General features: G+C 44.3%; 1 protein-coding gene across 1 annotated transcript in view; it reads right to left on the bottom strand.

The window, feature by feature from the left end:
- Positions 1 to 14,269, bottom strand: part of DNAH14 (dynein axonemal heavy chain 14) — a 499,756-nt gene that overhangs the window by 59,263 nt on the left and 426,224 nt on the right. The window contains exons 72-73 of the mRNA XM_034764559.1: positions 12,962 to 13,168; positions 9,662 to 9,765 (exon numbers count right to left, since the gene is read on the bottom strand). Of these exons, the coding sequence (XP_034620450.1) occupies positions 9,662 to 9,765; positions 12,962 to 13,168 (311 nt within the window). The remainder of the gene's footprint in view (positions 1 to 9,661; positions 9,766 to 12,961; positions 13,169 to 14,269) is intronic.

Raw genomic sequence — 14,269 nt, 5'->3', positions numbered from 1 at the left:
CCGACCCAGGCTGGAAACGCCGGGGGGGCCAGCCTGGGCCGCACCTCCTCCCCCCACACCCCCCCTTACCTGCTTCAGGCTTCCCGCGAATCAAATGTTCGCGGGAAGCAGGGGAGGGGGCGGAGACTTTGGGGAAGGGGCGGAGTTGGGGCGGGGGCATGGGCGGGGCCGGGGCCCGTGGAGTGTTCTCCTTTTGGAGGCACAAAATATGGTAACCCTAGTCACAGTGGACTTTGTCCTTGTTGACTCTGAGGCACAGAGATGCAAAGACCTGTAGAGTTACATGAATTGAGTTGAATATTTGCTGTGGGGATCTTCCTTGAACTAGCTAGTCATCCATATATAGACAAAACTTGTATTCCCAGTCTGTATAGATGTGCAGCCACTATGGCTAGCAACGTGGTAAAGATCTGTGGGGACATCAAGAGGCTCAAGGGTAGGATGGAATATGAAACACTGAATAATAATCTTGTTGAGGCACTGGATGCCCAGATCCCTTTCTTCTTTGGAATTAGGATGTAATGAGAATAAAAGCCCTTTCTTCTGAATTCTAAGGGTATTTCCTACTTCTTGCCTCACCAGCATCTTGTGAGAGGGATATTTGAAGAGAGACAAGGGGTAGCGGGGTAGGAACTGTCTAAAACTGGATGGAATACATTGGTTACTACAGGGGTGGCCAACCTCTGGCTCCGGAGCCACATGCGGCTCTTCAGAAGTTAATATGCAGCTCCTTGTATAGGCACCGACTCCGGGACTGGAGCTACAGGCAACAACTTTCCAATGTGCTGCGGAGTTCTCACTCAACCCCTGGCTCCGCCACAGGCCCTGCCCCCACTCCACCCCTTCCCGCCCCCTCCCCTGAGTCTGCCATGCCCTCGCTCCTCCCCTTCCCCCCCCCCCCTGAGCCTCCTGTACGCCACAAAACAGCTGATTGGGAGGTGCGGAGAGGGAGGGGGAGGCGCTGATCAGCGGGGCTGCTGTTGGGTGGGAGGCGCTGGGAGCTGATGTGGGGCTGCTGACATGTTACTGTGGCTCTTTCGCAATGTACATTGGTAAATTCTGGCTCCTTCTCAGGCTCAGATTGGCCACTCCTGGGTTACTATATTCAGAAGTCACCGATCTGAAGTTATCCCATTCTCGGCTTTTTGAAAGAGGCAAAATCAGTTTCCAAAAGATGTGACAGAAGCATCCACAGGTAGTTTGAGCAGGCTCTTGATACTTGTGTCAAAACTGTGGGACAGTCAAGGAGATGGTGAAAGGGTGATACTTGTGGAATCTCTGTCTACCTCAAAGGCTCAGAAAGTCACTGCTGAGAGTAGTACAGGTTTTGTGGCCTTTGCCTGTAGCAAGGCTGCTGCCTCAGAGGCTGTTTCCCCTGAGAAGTAGGGACCTATAGTGCTTGGAATCGCAGGTCACTCAAATGTCCTTAGGTCTGTGAAGAACCTCATCAGTAGTGCTGCTGAAGAGCTCACAGCCCTTGAAAGGAAGGTTTGCTATAGTCATCTTGACCTCCCAAAGGATCCCAGATGCCTGTAGCTATGAAGAACATCTCATGAAGATGGCCATGGTCACAGTCCTTACTATTGTGTCAGAAGCAATAAGAGTGGCCTGGAGGGATGTTCTCACAGTGAATTGGTCTTTGGTCATAAGGATCTTTAACTCCTCCTGATGATCCTTAGATAATTTATTGAGGCGGTTCGAAAGACTGTCCCAGCGAAGAATTCATATTTAGACAGGAGTAAGGTGTTGCAGTTGGCCACTCTCATTTGAAGTCTCATGGAGGAGTATATATTATAAACATACAGGTACAGTTTCTTAGATCCTTGTTGCAAGGAGTGGTTTTGAAGGACTCTTGCTATTTTGACCTCTCTTGGGCTCCTTGCATGACCAGTGAACCTGGGCTTGAGTACTGAAATAAATATACCATACCTTTTGTTTGGGCCTCTGATCTGTTCACTTGGAGATCGCCATTACTGAAGTGGGAGCATGCTAAAATGCTTTTGCGAGTTTGAGAATGCCATTGTTTATGTGCAGTGCTAGGCTACCAGGTGTTGAGGGGTTAAGTATGTCAGTAATTTATGCTAGTTCTCCTGGATTATTTCTGGTGGAATATCTTGAAAGACTATTCATCCGCTGAGGTCAAAGAATGTGGAGGTCTTCTAGTTTTGTCATCCTTGACATCATGCAAAATCACCTATTTGTGGCAACTCAGACTCACAACTGGGAATTAATTTATAATTTGGAAGAACTGGGCAAGCAGAGGCATCATATGCATCTCCCAATTAGTCAATGATGAGGATTTTTTCACTTTTATAATGCTAAAGCAGCATTATGACCTGTGACCATCAGCAGAGGGGCAGAACTTACAACTAAGACACTCGCTAACATATCAATTTGGTTCAGATGCCCTGGGGCCGCCAGAGGCTCCAGAATACTGGGAGCCTTAGAAATGCTTCCTAAACTCCCCAGGCCTACGTCCACTATATATACTTAGTTAATGAAGAGGACCTCCATTACTTAGATTTTCAGAAAGCCTTTGAGAAGGTCCTTCACCAAAAGCTCTTAAGCAAAGTTATCTGTCATGGGAAAAGAGGGAAGGTTCTCTCATGGATTGGTAACTGGTTAAAAGATAGGAAACAAAGGGTAGGAATAAATGGTCAGTTTTCAGAATGGAAAGAGGTAATTAGTGGTGTCCCCCAGAGGTCTGTACTGGGACTGGTCCTATTCAACATATTCATAAATGATTTGGAAAAAGGGATAAACAGTGAGGTGGCAAAATTTGCAGATGATACAAAACTACTGAAGTTAGTTAAGCCCCAGAGAGACTGCAAAGAACTACAAAAGGGTCTCTCAAAACTGGGTGACTGGGCAACAAAATGGCAGATGAAATTCAGTGTTGATAAATGCAAAATAATGCACATTGGAATACATAATCCCAACTATACATATAAAATGATGGGTCTAAATTAGCTGTTACCACTCAAGAAAGAGATCTTGGAGTCATTGTGGATAGCTCTCTGAAAATGTACACTCAATGTGCAGTGGCAGTCAAAAAAGGAAACAGAATGCTGGGAATCATTAAGAAAGGGCTAGATAATAAAACAGAAAATATCATATTGCCTCTCTACAAATCCATGGTACACCCACATCTTGAATACTGCATGCAGATGTGGTTGCCCCATATCAAAAAAGATATATTGGAACTGGAAAAGGTTCAGAAAAGGGCAACAAAAATGATTAGGGGTATGGAAGGGCTTCCGTATGAGGAGAGAGATTAGTAAGACTGGGACTTTTCAGTTTTGTAAAGCGACGACAATGGGGGGATATCATTGAGGTCTATAAAATCATGACGGGTGTGGAGAAAGTAAATAAGGAAGTGTTATTTACTCCATAACACAAGAACTAGGGGTCACCAAATGAAATTAATAGGCAGCAGATTTAAAACAAATAAAAGGAAGTATTTCTTCAGACAATGCACAGTCAACCTGTGGAACTCTTTGCCAGAGGACATTGTGGAGGCCAAGACTATAACAGGGTTAAGAAAAAAAATAGCTAAATTCATGGAGGATAGGTCCATCAATGGCTATTAGCCAGGATGGGCAGAGATGGTGTCCCTAGCCTCTGTTTGTCAGAAGCTGGGAATGGGCGACAGGGAATGGATCACTTGATGATTACCTGTTTCATTCATTCCCTCTGGGGCACCTTGTATTGGCCACTGTCGGAAGACAGGATACTGGGCTAGATGGACCTTTGGTTTGATGCAGTATGGCCATTCTTATGTTCTAGTCTGGAGTTCTTTGTGAAAGTGAGGGAAGGGGATTTATCACAGCCCTTAAAAGAATCTCAATGGCCGAGCATATTACATAATGTTAAAAATGCCTCTGTGGATCTCAGGCTATGCTTAATACAACAAAAGGTTTTATTCAAAATATACTGGATGCCAAAGAGGTCTTAACTTCTGATGCTTATTCTTTATAACAAAGAAAAAGGAACCCTGATACATATGCTATGGGACTATTCAATGGCAGCTGTGGAAAAAGATGAACTCAAGAGTTAAAACAGTGCTCAACCTCAACAGCCAAACCTCATCCTAAAATTATATCTTAGGTTATTTACCTGCTAAGATGGGTTTAAATTTGACACAAAGTCTGGTTTGTGAGGGCTGCACTTATCATCAAGCCCATGATTTTACATAAATGGAAGAGTAGGCTTATTTCCAGCACTGAGCAATATTTGGACCTTTCTGAGTTCGCAGCCAAAGAAAGAATAGCTTAGCACAGTAGACAGAAATTATATTAATTCAGAGAAGTCTGGACCCCATTTCTAGATGCATTTGAGACAGCTCAAAGAATGCCAAACCTCTGATTCCACCTAACTCCTCCTCTTTTTTCCTCATACTACAGCCCCCTCCGCCTCTTCATGTACTTCTCCTATTTTGAGGTTCTTACCCACGAAATCTTATGCTCCCAATACTTCTGTTAGTCTTAAAGGTGCCACAGGACCCTCTGTTGCTTTTTACAGATTCAGACTAACACGGCTACCCCTCTGATATTTTATTACTGTTACCCCCATCCTAACACGTAATGTCTATGTAGCATGGTTTGATTTTGTATTGTCTGGTTTTGCAGCTTTAATAAGTTGTAAAACTGTGTAACTGCATAAGTCTGTTGCAAATCCCATGAAGCGTGTAGTATTCAGAAACATATAAAAGTTATAAGTCATTTATCTTTTTTTACATTTCATTGTCTGTTTCTTTATGAAAATAACTAGAAAAAATGAATCACAAAAAAGTGGATTAACTGCTTCCTCAAGCAATGAAGAAGACACCCATTGAGAGAGAGGGTGTTGTTGGTCTGGGGAGTTGTCATCTACATTCTCAATGTCCTCATCTTCCAGAATCTGATGTTGCAGTAGATGAACTGGAGGAGGTTGAATCTGCTTCTTCAGAGAGGGAGACTTCTATCTAGTCACAGTAGAAGTGGGATTTGTAGTATAAAGGTTCATATCCCATGGAGATCAGTAAGGCCACAACTGATAGGTTGTTAAGCATACTGAGGTGGATGGCACATGGGGGGTACAAAGATGGATATTCTTTGTGGGTCCCTGCCCTGTGTCCTTCTTGATTCCCAGTGGTCTGGGAAGTGGTGGGGAGTGAAGATGAATCAGTGAGAAAAAAAAACAGTTACATACCTGAAAAGTAGCTGTTGTTCTTCAAGCTGTGTTGTGCACATATACATTCCATTGCAAGTGTATGGGTGCCCAACACACTTGAGTCTGTGATTTTTGCCAGAAGTACCACTAGGCAGCGCATGCAACCCTGCTGTCCTCTTGTGCCAAGCCAAGGGCATAAAAGGGATGTCTATTGCCTCCCTCTCTGGTCCTTTGCACTGCTGTGTATCTAGTGTCTGAAGTAGCAGGGAAGGAGGAAGGATTGTGGAATGTATATGTGCACAACACATCTTGAAAAACCGCAGCCCAGCCCCAGGCCCTTTAATCCTGATTTAAAGTGCCTGCGGATTTAAAGTCTCCGCCTCTTCCAGTAGAGGCCACGCGTCTTCTGGTTGAGGCCACGCCCCCTCCTAAGGACTCCGGAGTACTGGTAAGTCCTTTAAGTTACTTTCACCCCTGCTAGCACAGGTATAAATAGCAGTGTAGATGGTGAGGCACTGCTTAGGTGAGTAAAGACACACGAGAACCTCATGGCTCTCTACATGCCCAAGAAGTGCATCCCATGTCTAGACTGATATTTTTAGCAGTGTAATGTCCTGCTGCTGCTCCAGCAGCAGGGAAAGGCTCTGGGTAGGGGGAAGTTTTCCCCACTGCAGCCTTTCCTTGCTCCTGGAACCTTTTTTGCTGTATGTAGCTACACTCCATAGTATGGACGCAGACTGCTTTTCACTGCATCTTTATGGAAGACATTGAAAGGAGGGTCAGCTAGGAGAGCTTGAAGTTCTGAAACTCTCCTTGTGAAGGTGATTGCCAACAAAAACACAGTCTTTATAGATAACAGAGATAGTGAAGTTGTTGCCAGAAGATCAAAGGGGGAACCATTAGCCTGTACAGAACTAGGTTAAGATCCCTTCATGTTATTGGATCAGACATGGGAAGGAAGACATTGACTAGATCCGGAAACCAAAAAGTAAGAGAAAATAGAAAATCCACCTACTGGTGAGTGTACTGCAGATATGGAAGCGAAGTGATCAGAACTGTTTGAAAGGCCAGATGATTTCAGATGCAGAAGGCAGTCTGGTATATGTCTAACCTCTGTGTGATGGAGCAGTAACTGTTGAAATTGCGCTCAGATCAAAAACCTCTTCCACTTTGCTGCATATGTGGCTCTAATAGATTCTTTTCTGGTGCTCACCAAGCTGTCTTGGACACACTCTCTTGTGAGTAGCAACCAGAGATCATCCATGCAATGAGGTGGAGAGATTGGAGGTTGGGAAGCTGAAACTTGCCCTGGTTCTGAGAGAGAAGATCCTTGACTCGGGGCAAGATTATCAGTGACTGGATGGAGAGCTGATGTAGGTGTGTGAACCAATACTGCTTGGCCAAGCCAATGCCACTAGGATTAATGTTGCCTTGTGCCTTTTCAGTTTTCGGAGTATTTTTGGGATGAGAAGAACTGGAGGGAATGCAAATAGGAGATGAGTGAACCCGGTGAGAAGGAAGGCATCTGTAATGGAACTGGGGCTGTGGCTCACCCTGGAGCAAACACTCTTGCAATTGTTGTTCAGATTAGCCAGAAATAAATTTATTATCAGATGTTTCCACTGGTAGAAGATCCGGAGAAGAATATCCTTCCTCACTGGGCACTTATGCTGGTCTATGAAATCCTTTCGGAGGAAATCCACAATTGTGTTCCTTACCCCTGGAAGGTGAACAGATTTCAGAGATACCTTGTTTCTTACAGTGGAATGTACACAATCCTTCAGAGGAGAACATCTGTGCTCTGGAGAAGCAATAGGCCTCCTTGATAAATGGAACGGTTCTGTCTGGGGTAGCTAGTCTAAACAGCACCCTGAGCTATGGTAGTCATGAGGGCTCCCAGTGTACAGGTACAGGCACCAGTGGACACTGCTATTCAAAAAGAATCTGATCTCACATGCATGGGGCACATGTGCACCTAGAGTGGAATCTGTGTGGACAATCACTCTCAGAAGAATCCTAAATACAAAGAAAGTTCTATGAAAGTCTTGGTAAAAAGGAAAGGGGCTTAAGCCTTGGAAAAAGAGATAACTGACTATCAAAGGAAAGGGGCACAACAATATTAATACAGACTCTCCCCATGTTACGCAAACCCAACTTATGCAAATCCGCACTTACGGAAAAAGTTCCGCAAGTCCCGTAAGCTTTTTTTTTTTGCGTAATTGTCCGGTATACATTCCCGACTTACGCAAAATTCAACTTACGCAAGGCGTTCCGGAACAGAATGCTTGCGTAAGTCGGGGAGCGTCTGTAGGTGTGTTTAGGAGACAGTAAGTGAACAATGGATTGGATGATTGGTTCTTGTGTATGTGTATATTGACATGGGTATAAGGGGAGGCAGTGTGTTTGTGTGTGAGAGAATGGAGTATTGCTGCAGGATTTAAATCAGGCAAATGGGATATGTCAGCAGGAGTGTTGTAAGCAAGACACAAGAAGTGATTCTTCTGCTCTACTCCATGCTGATTACACCACATTTCAGGAAAGATGTGGACAAATTGGAGAAAGTCCAGAGAAGAGCAACAAAATTTATTAAAGGTCTAGAAAAATGACCTATGAGGGAAGATTGAAAAAATTGGGTTTGCTTAGTCTGAAGAAGAGAAGATAGAGGGGACATGGTAACAGTTTTCAAGTACATAAGTTGTTACAAGCAGGAGGGAGAAAAACTGTTCTCCTTAATCTGTGAAAATAGATCAAGAAGCAATGGGCTTAAATTGCAGCCAGGGAGGTTTAGCTTGAACATTAAGAAAAACTTCATAACTGTCAGGATGGTTAAGCACTGGAATAAATTGCCTAGGGGGTTATGGAATCTCCATCATTGGAGATTTTTAAGAGGAGATTAAACAAACACCTGCCAGGAGGGTCTAGGTAACACTTAGTCCTACCATGAGTGCAGGGGACTGGACTAGATGACCTCTTGAGGTCCTTTCGAGTCCTACGAATCTATGAAATCCTTAAAATTAATAAAACTGGGAATTGGAGAGAGGGCCAGATTAACCAATGTGCACTCATTTCACTTCCACAGGACCCCCATCCCAGCGGGTTGCTGACAACTGGGAAAAACAAAAAAACAAACCTGAGCAGTGCTGCAACCCTGTGCACCAGGTTGCAACACCTCTCACTCAAGTTTGGCCTGGCTACCCCTCTGTCATGACAGAGAAGTGGCTGAACCAAACCTGAGCAGCACCGGGCCCTGTGAGTGCAGGGTGGGCAATGGAAGTGAGCAGAGCTGGGTAGGTGGGATTGGGAAAAGCCAACATAGCCTGGGACAAAAGCAGACTACTGAGTTGGTGAGTGGCTAAGAAGGTCCTGGGAGTGGTGGGTGATGGGCTATGGGGTGAGAGGGGCGTTTTGGAGGGCTACATGGTGAGGGGTTAAAGACTAGTGAAAGATGGTGGGCTAAGGTGAGTTGTGGGGGCTGTGGAGGGAATGGAGGATGCCTGGTGGCAGTTGGGATCTGGGATGTTGGTGATGAGTGAGGGATGTTGGGGTCTATGTCTAGTGGAACTGAAGTGTGAGTGAGAGGGATGTATGTCAGGGCTGATGGGATGTGTGTGGGAATTGCCAGGATAAGTGGATAAAGGACCCTCGGAGGTTGTTGGGGCACATGTGGGGTGAGAGGAGCATTTGAGGGTCTGTGTGTGGGGTGGGGAGACGGTGGCATTCAGGGATTTGTGTGGGGTGGGGTATATATGCAGTTGGGTTGCTTTGTTGTCTAGTTTATGGAAGATGTGGATGCCCCAATTTCCATAGTGGACATGGTCCCAAAATTCTTTAATCCAGGCATGATTAAAGATGGTCTAGCCCAGATCTAGGGTTGCAGTCAAGAAGCACACAACGTAACTCAAGTGAGGTGATGCAAAGACGGCTGTAAACCACTTCTGTGTTCTCCTGATTTAAGGTGAACCGTGGACCTAAGAGTGCTCTGGTCTAAGTGAGGCCTATTGAAGTGAGGCCGGTTGAAGTCTGTTTTAACTTATTCAGGCTGCAGATAGCCACCAGGGGCTATTTATGGTAGCTGGGGATCGCTGTGCTCCAGGAAACTCCCAGACACATCTCCTATTTTGACTGCAGATAGAGGGGTGATATGAGACTCTACTATGCTCATTTTCAGATTGCTTTGTACTTGTGGCATGGTGAAAAGCAACCTGAATGCAAATGAGAATTTGGGCCTCTGTATAATTCTTTTTATTTCACAAAATGAACAGTAATGTATTTATTCAGAAAAAAACACAATTTAATTGCATTATAAATAGCTTTCTATGAAACCTGCCCCCTTTATTTTCTTACAGGAGTTTTGCAGAACTTATTTTCTGTGTCTTCAACAATACATCACTGACAAATATTGTGGAATGTAGGAGCTGTAAAGTCCTCTCAAATCTATATCTAGCTAAGTGGTCAACAGTGTCTAAAATTTTTGGTAAAAGAATATTCCCTCATCATTTTCTTTTCTTACCAATATAATTCTTTGAAATGACGAAAGATTCTCCCAATGAAAGTCTACCACGGCACTATCAAGCCCAATTCTTTCTTTCAGTGCATCTGATTGCAGGTCTGTATCTGTTATAGAATCATAAAAACAGAGTTACAAATATACAACAGTAATAAAAAAGACTAGCACTAGCTGCCTAACTATATTTTCCAGTTAGTACCTCACCAAAAGTAGCCATTGATCAAAGACTTTAGATGTCTTTTTGTTTACCTTTTAAAAGCTAAACATAAGATTTGAATCAGTTTCAAGAATGGCACCATCTGAATAATACTGTAACAAATCCCAATTATACAGGTATAAAGATGCCATATATCAGTATAGCTTATTCCCCTTCCCATACAGGAATTAGCTCTGTCAGGATAGAATACCTTTATAGTGGTATAATTGCGTCCCTTCTGATGTGGGGTGGGAGGTGGTTATCACAGAATCATTGCCATCTAGTCCAGGCCCCTGTGCTGCGGCAGGACCATTCCTGCCAGGTGTTTATCAAACCGGTTCTTAAAAACCTCCAATGATAGGAATTCTGCAACCTCTCTTGGAAGCTTATTTTATGCTTAACTCTCCTGATAGTTAGGAAGATTTTTCTAATATCTAACCTAAATCTTCCTTGCTGCAGATTAAGCCAATTACTTCTTGTCCTACTTTCAGTGGACATGGGGGACAATTGATCACACTCCTTCCTATAACAATCATTAGCATATTTAAAGATTGTTATCAGGTGCCATCCTCAGTCATCCTTTCTCAAGACTACACATGCCCATTTTTTTAAACCTTTCCTCATAGGTCAGGATTTCTAAACTTTTATAGTTTTTGTTGCTCTCCTCTGAGCTCTCTCCAATTTATTCACATCTTTCCTAGATGCCCAGAACTGGACGCAGTGCTCCAATTGAGGCCTCACCAGTGCTAAGAAGAGTGGGAGAATTACCTCCCATGTCATACATAGGACACTCCTATTAGTAAATCCCAAAATGATATTACCCTTTTTTGCAACTGGATCACACTGTTGGCTTATATTTAATGTGTGATGCACTATAATCCCCACACCCTGTTTAGTGGTACTACTGCCTCTTCAGTTATTCCTTATTTTGTAGTTGTGCATTTGATTTTTTTCTTCCTAAGTGAAGTACTTTGAACTTGTCTTTCTTGAATGTAGTCTTGTTGAGTTCAGACCAATTCTTCAATTTGTCAAGGTCATTTTGCATTCTAATCCTGCTCTCCACCTGTTTGCTACTCCCCCTGCTTGGTGTCATCCACATATTTTATAAGCATACTCTCATTTGATTAACTAAATCATTAATGAAAATATTGAATAGTGCTAGACCAGGGGTAGGCAATCTATGGCATGTGTGCCGAAGGCGGCACGCGAGCTGATTTTCAGTGGCACTCACACTGCCCGGGTCCTGGCCACCGGTCCAGAGGGCTCGGCATTTTAATTTAATTTTAAATGAAGTTTCTTAAACATTTTAAAAACCTTATTTACTTTACATACAATAGTTTAGTTATATTTTATAGACTTATAGAAAGAGATCTTCTAAAAACATTAAAATGTATTACTGGCACGCAAAACCTTAAATTAGTGTGAATAAATGAAGACTCGGCACACCACTTCTGAAAGGTTGCCAGCCCCTGTGCTTGACCCAGGATAGAGCCCTTCAGAGCCCCACAAGATATGTCTTTCTAATTAGACAGTGAACCATTGATAACTACTCTTTGAGAATATTCTTTCAACCAGTTTTGACTCACCTTATAAGTAATGTCATCTAGACCACATTTCCTTAGTTTGCTTATGAGAATGTCATGTGGAACGGACATTATTAAAGATATATCATGTCGACAGCTTCCCTCCCATCCCCTAGGCCAGTGGTCCCCAAACTGTGGGACAAACCCCCTAGAATGTTTGGGGGGAAGCGGTGGGGCCAAGGCCAGCCCCCACAGGGAATGGGGAGGGAACGCCACACAGCCTTGCTCCGCCCCCAGCTCTGCCGCAGCCCTAGCACCCTGATCTTGGCTGTGGCTTCGCTCCCAGCCCCAGCCTTAGCCCCTGACTGCGGCCCAGCCGCAGCTTCTGCTCCTGCCCCTGCCCTCAGACCCATCCCCAGCCTTGGCCTCCAGCCACAGCTTCTCACAGCCCCAGCCTTAGCCCTGTCCCCAGCCTCAGGCCCTGGCTGCAGCTCCGTTCCTGGCTCCAGATCCACCCCCAGCTGCAGCCCTAGCCTTGGATCCCTTACTCCTGTCAACACCCATCCCCCGTGGGGAGCTGTGGCCCCACTCCTGGCTCTGGCTTGCAGGGGCACAGACAGGTGTAAGGGAGGGCTTGTCCGTGAAAAGTTTGGGGACCACTGCACTAGGCCAATAACCCTGTCAAAGGTTGTACCACTATCTATATTGGTACAATCAAAGTGGTACAACTTGTGTGTGTACACAAGCCTGAAGTATCTTGCTGAATCAGAGCCTTATAAACGTTACTTTTCTGGTTTATAAAGTCACCACAAACCTCCTGATTGACATACAGCTTTATTAGGCGGTAGAGGTGCCTAGCAAATCTATATGCAGTGTTGTTGTAGCTGTGTCAGTACCAGGATATTAGAGAGACAGACGAGTTGGGTGAGGTCAGGGCCAGTGCAAGGAAGTTTCACGTCCTAGGCGAAACTAACTCCTTGCGCCCCACCCCCAACTAACCCCCCCCCCCCCCCCCCCCCACCCCCCCCCCCCCCCGGGGAACCCCCCCCCCCCCCCCGGAGGAGAATTAGAGCGGGGACTGTGTGCTCAGCGGAGGAGGCAGAGTGGAGGTGATCTGGAGCAGGGAGCGGTTCCCTGTGCGTCCCCCCCGTTACTGCGGGTGGCCCTCCCCGCGCCCCCCTGCCCTGCCCCAGCTCACCTCCACCTCCTCGCCTGAGCGGGCTTTTAGGCGCCCCCAACCACTAGGCGGCCGCCTAGTTTGCCTAAATGGTTGCACCGGCCCTGGGTGAGGTAGTATCTTTTATCAGACCAACTTCTGTTGGTGAAAGAGACAAGCTTTTGAGTTTATACAGAGCTCTTCTTCAGGGCTGGGAGCTCTGTGTAAGATTGAAAGCTTCTCTCTCTCATCAACAGAAGTTGGTCCAATAAAAGATATTACCTCACCCACCTTTTTTCTCTAATATCCTGGTACTGACAGCTACAACACTGCAAATAGATTTACCAGGCACAGCTGAGGATACATGACTCCTTACCCAAGATTACTTAAAGTTTTAAACAAAATAAAGTAAAATTACAAGCTTGTACCTTGTTGTGACGATGCTGGTCTGTAACGTGTGCTAAGTAAATAATATAAGTTACCACTGTTTAGGAAAGAACTCCATTGTTGGGAATTTGATGCAAGGGAGTCACACAAGAGATTGAAAGGTTGCATGTGAGTGCTCATGTACTGACATTCCTTCCACATAGATTCAGTAATCCAGAGATGAGGAGTTTTATTAAACATATATGAACCTAAGCAACAAGAATTATAGGATTAGAATACATTTATCCTTTGCTTCTTAGATTTTCATCCACATATCATACGAGTAAAATTAATTGATGCAAAAAAAGTAACTATGGTCTGTTCACTTAAGTTTGATCATAAATTGATAATATAAAGGAGACTATGTAGACTATGTAGAAAGATTACTGTTTATGCTTTTTGGATGTTAAAACAGCATTGTTACATTACCATTACTCTATTCTCCCAAAGAATTCCTTTTACTGCACAAAGTAACCTCTTCTTCTTCTTTGAGTAGTGTCTCTATGAATACTCCACTTCAGGTTACTTCTGAGCATTATTCCTGGAAAGAGGAGGGAGCTTCAGAGTTAAGTCTAATATTGAAGGACAGAACTGCACTGCCAACTGCAGCATCTGAGTTATAGGCATGAACCAAAGTACATTGTTTAGAAAAAATATGTAGTGAAATCTAAGTCACAGCTTTGCAAATTTCAGCAACTGGAACATCTTTGAGAAATGCCACAGAAGTAGATTGAAACTTTGTAGAATGAGCTAGCATCCTAGGAGGAGACTGGATGTTGATAGATTGTAACATGAAATAAATCATCCAAAGGTCCTCTTGGGCAGAGACTGCAGATTCCTTGGATAGAAACAGTCTTGGAGACTTTCTAAATGGATTGGTTCTCTCTAGATAGAAAGGTAATGCCCTACTGATATCCAAGGTATGGAAGGTAGCTTCCTTCCTGGTCTGATATGGCTTTTGGAAAACAACTGAGAGATGAATGACATGACTAATATTACATTCAGAAGACACTTGAGGTAGAAATTTGGGATGTAGTCATAACAAAACCTTTCCCTTAAAAAACTCTGTAAAGGAAGAATCTGCCATTAATGCCCCCATTTCTCTGTTCCTTGAAGGCAGAAGGTTCGGCCACCAAGAATGCTGTTTCAATGGATAGGTGAAGTAAAGAGAATGTAGCTAATGGCTCCTAAAGAAACATTTCATAAGGGAATTGAGGAAAAAGTTCAAATCCCATATTGCGGTGGGTTCTTTAATCTGTGGAAAGAGACTCATCATGGACTAGGATAGCTTCCCGGCAAGAGGGACATTT

The sequence above is a fragment of the Trachemys scripta genome, chromosome 3 (genome assembly GCF_013100865.1).
Source record: "Trachemys scripta elegans isolate TJP31775 chromosome 3, CAS_Tse_1.0, whole genome shotgun sequence".
Lineage (NCBI taxonomy): Eukaryota > Metazoa > Chordata > Testudines > Emydidae > Trachemys > Trachemys scripta.
Note: the sequence above shows the minus strand (reverse complement) of the source record. Positions and strands in the feature narration are given on the sequence as shown.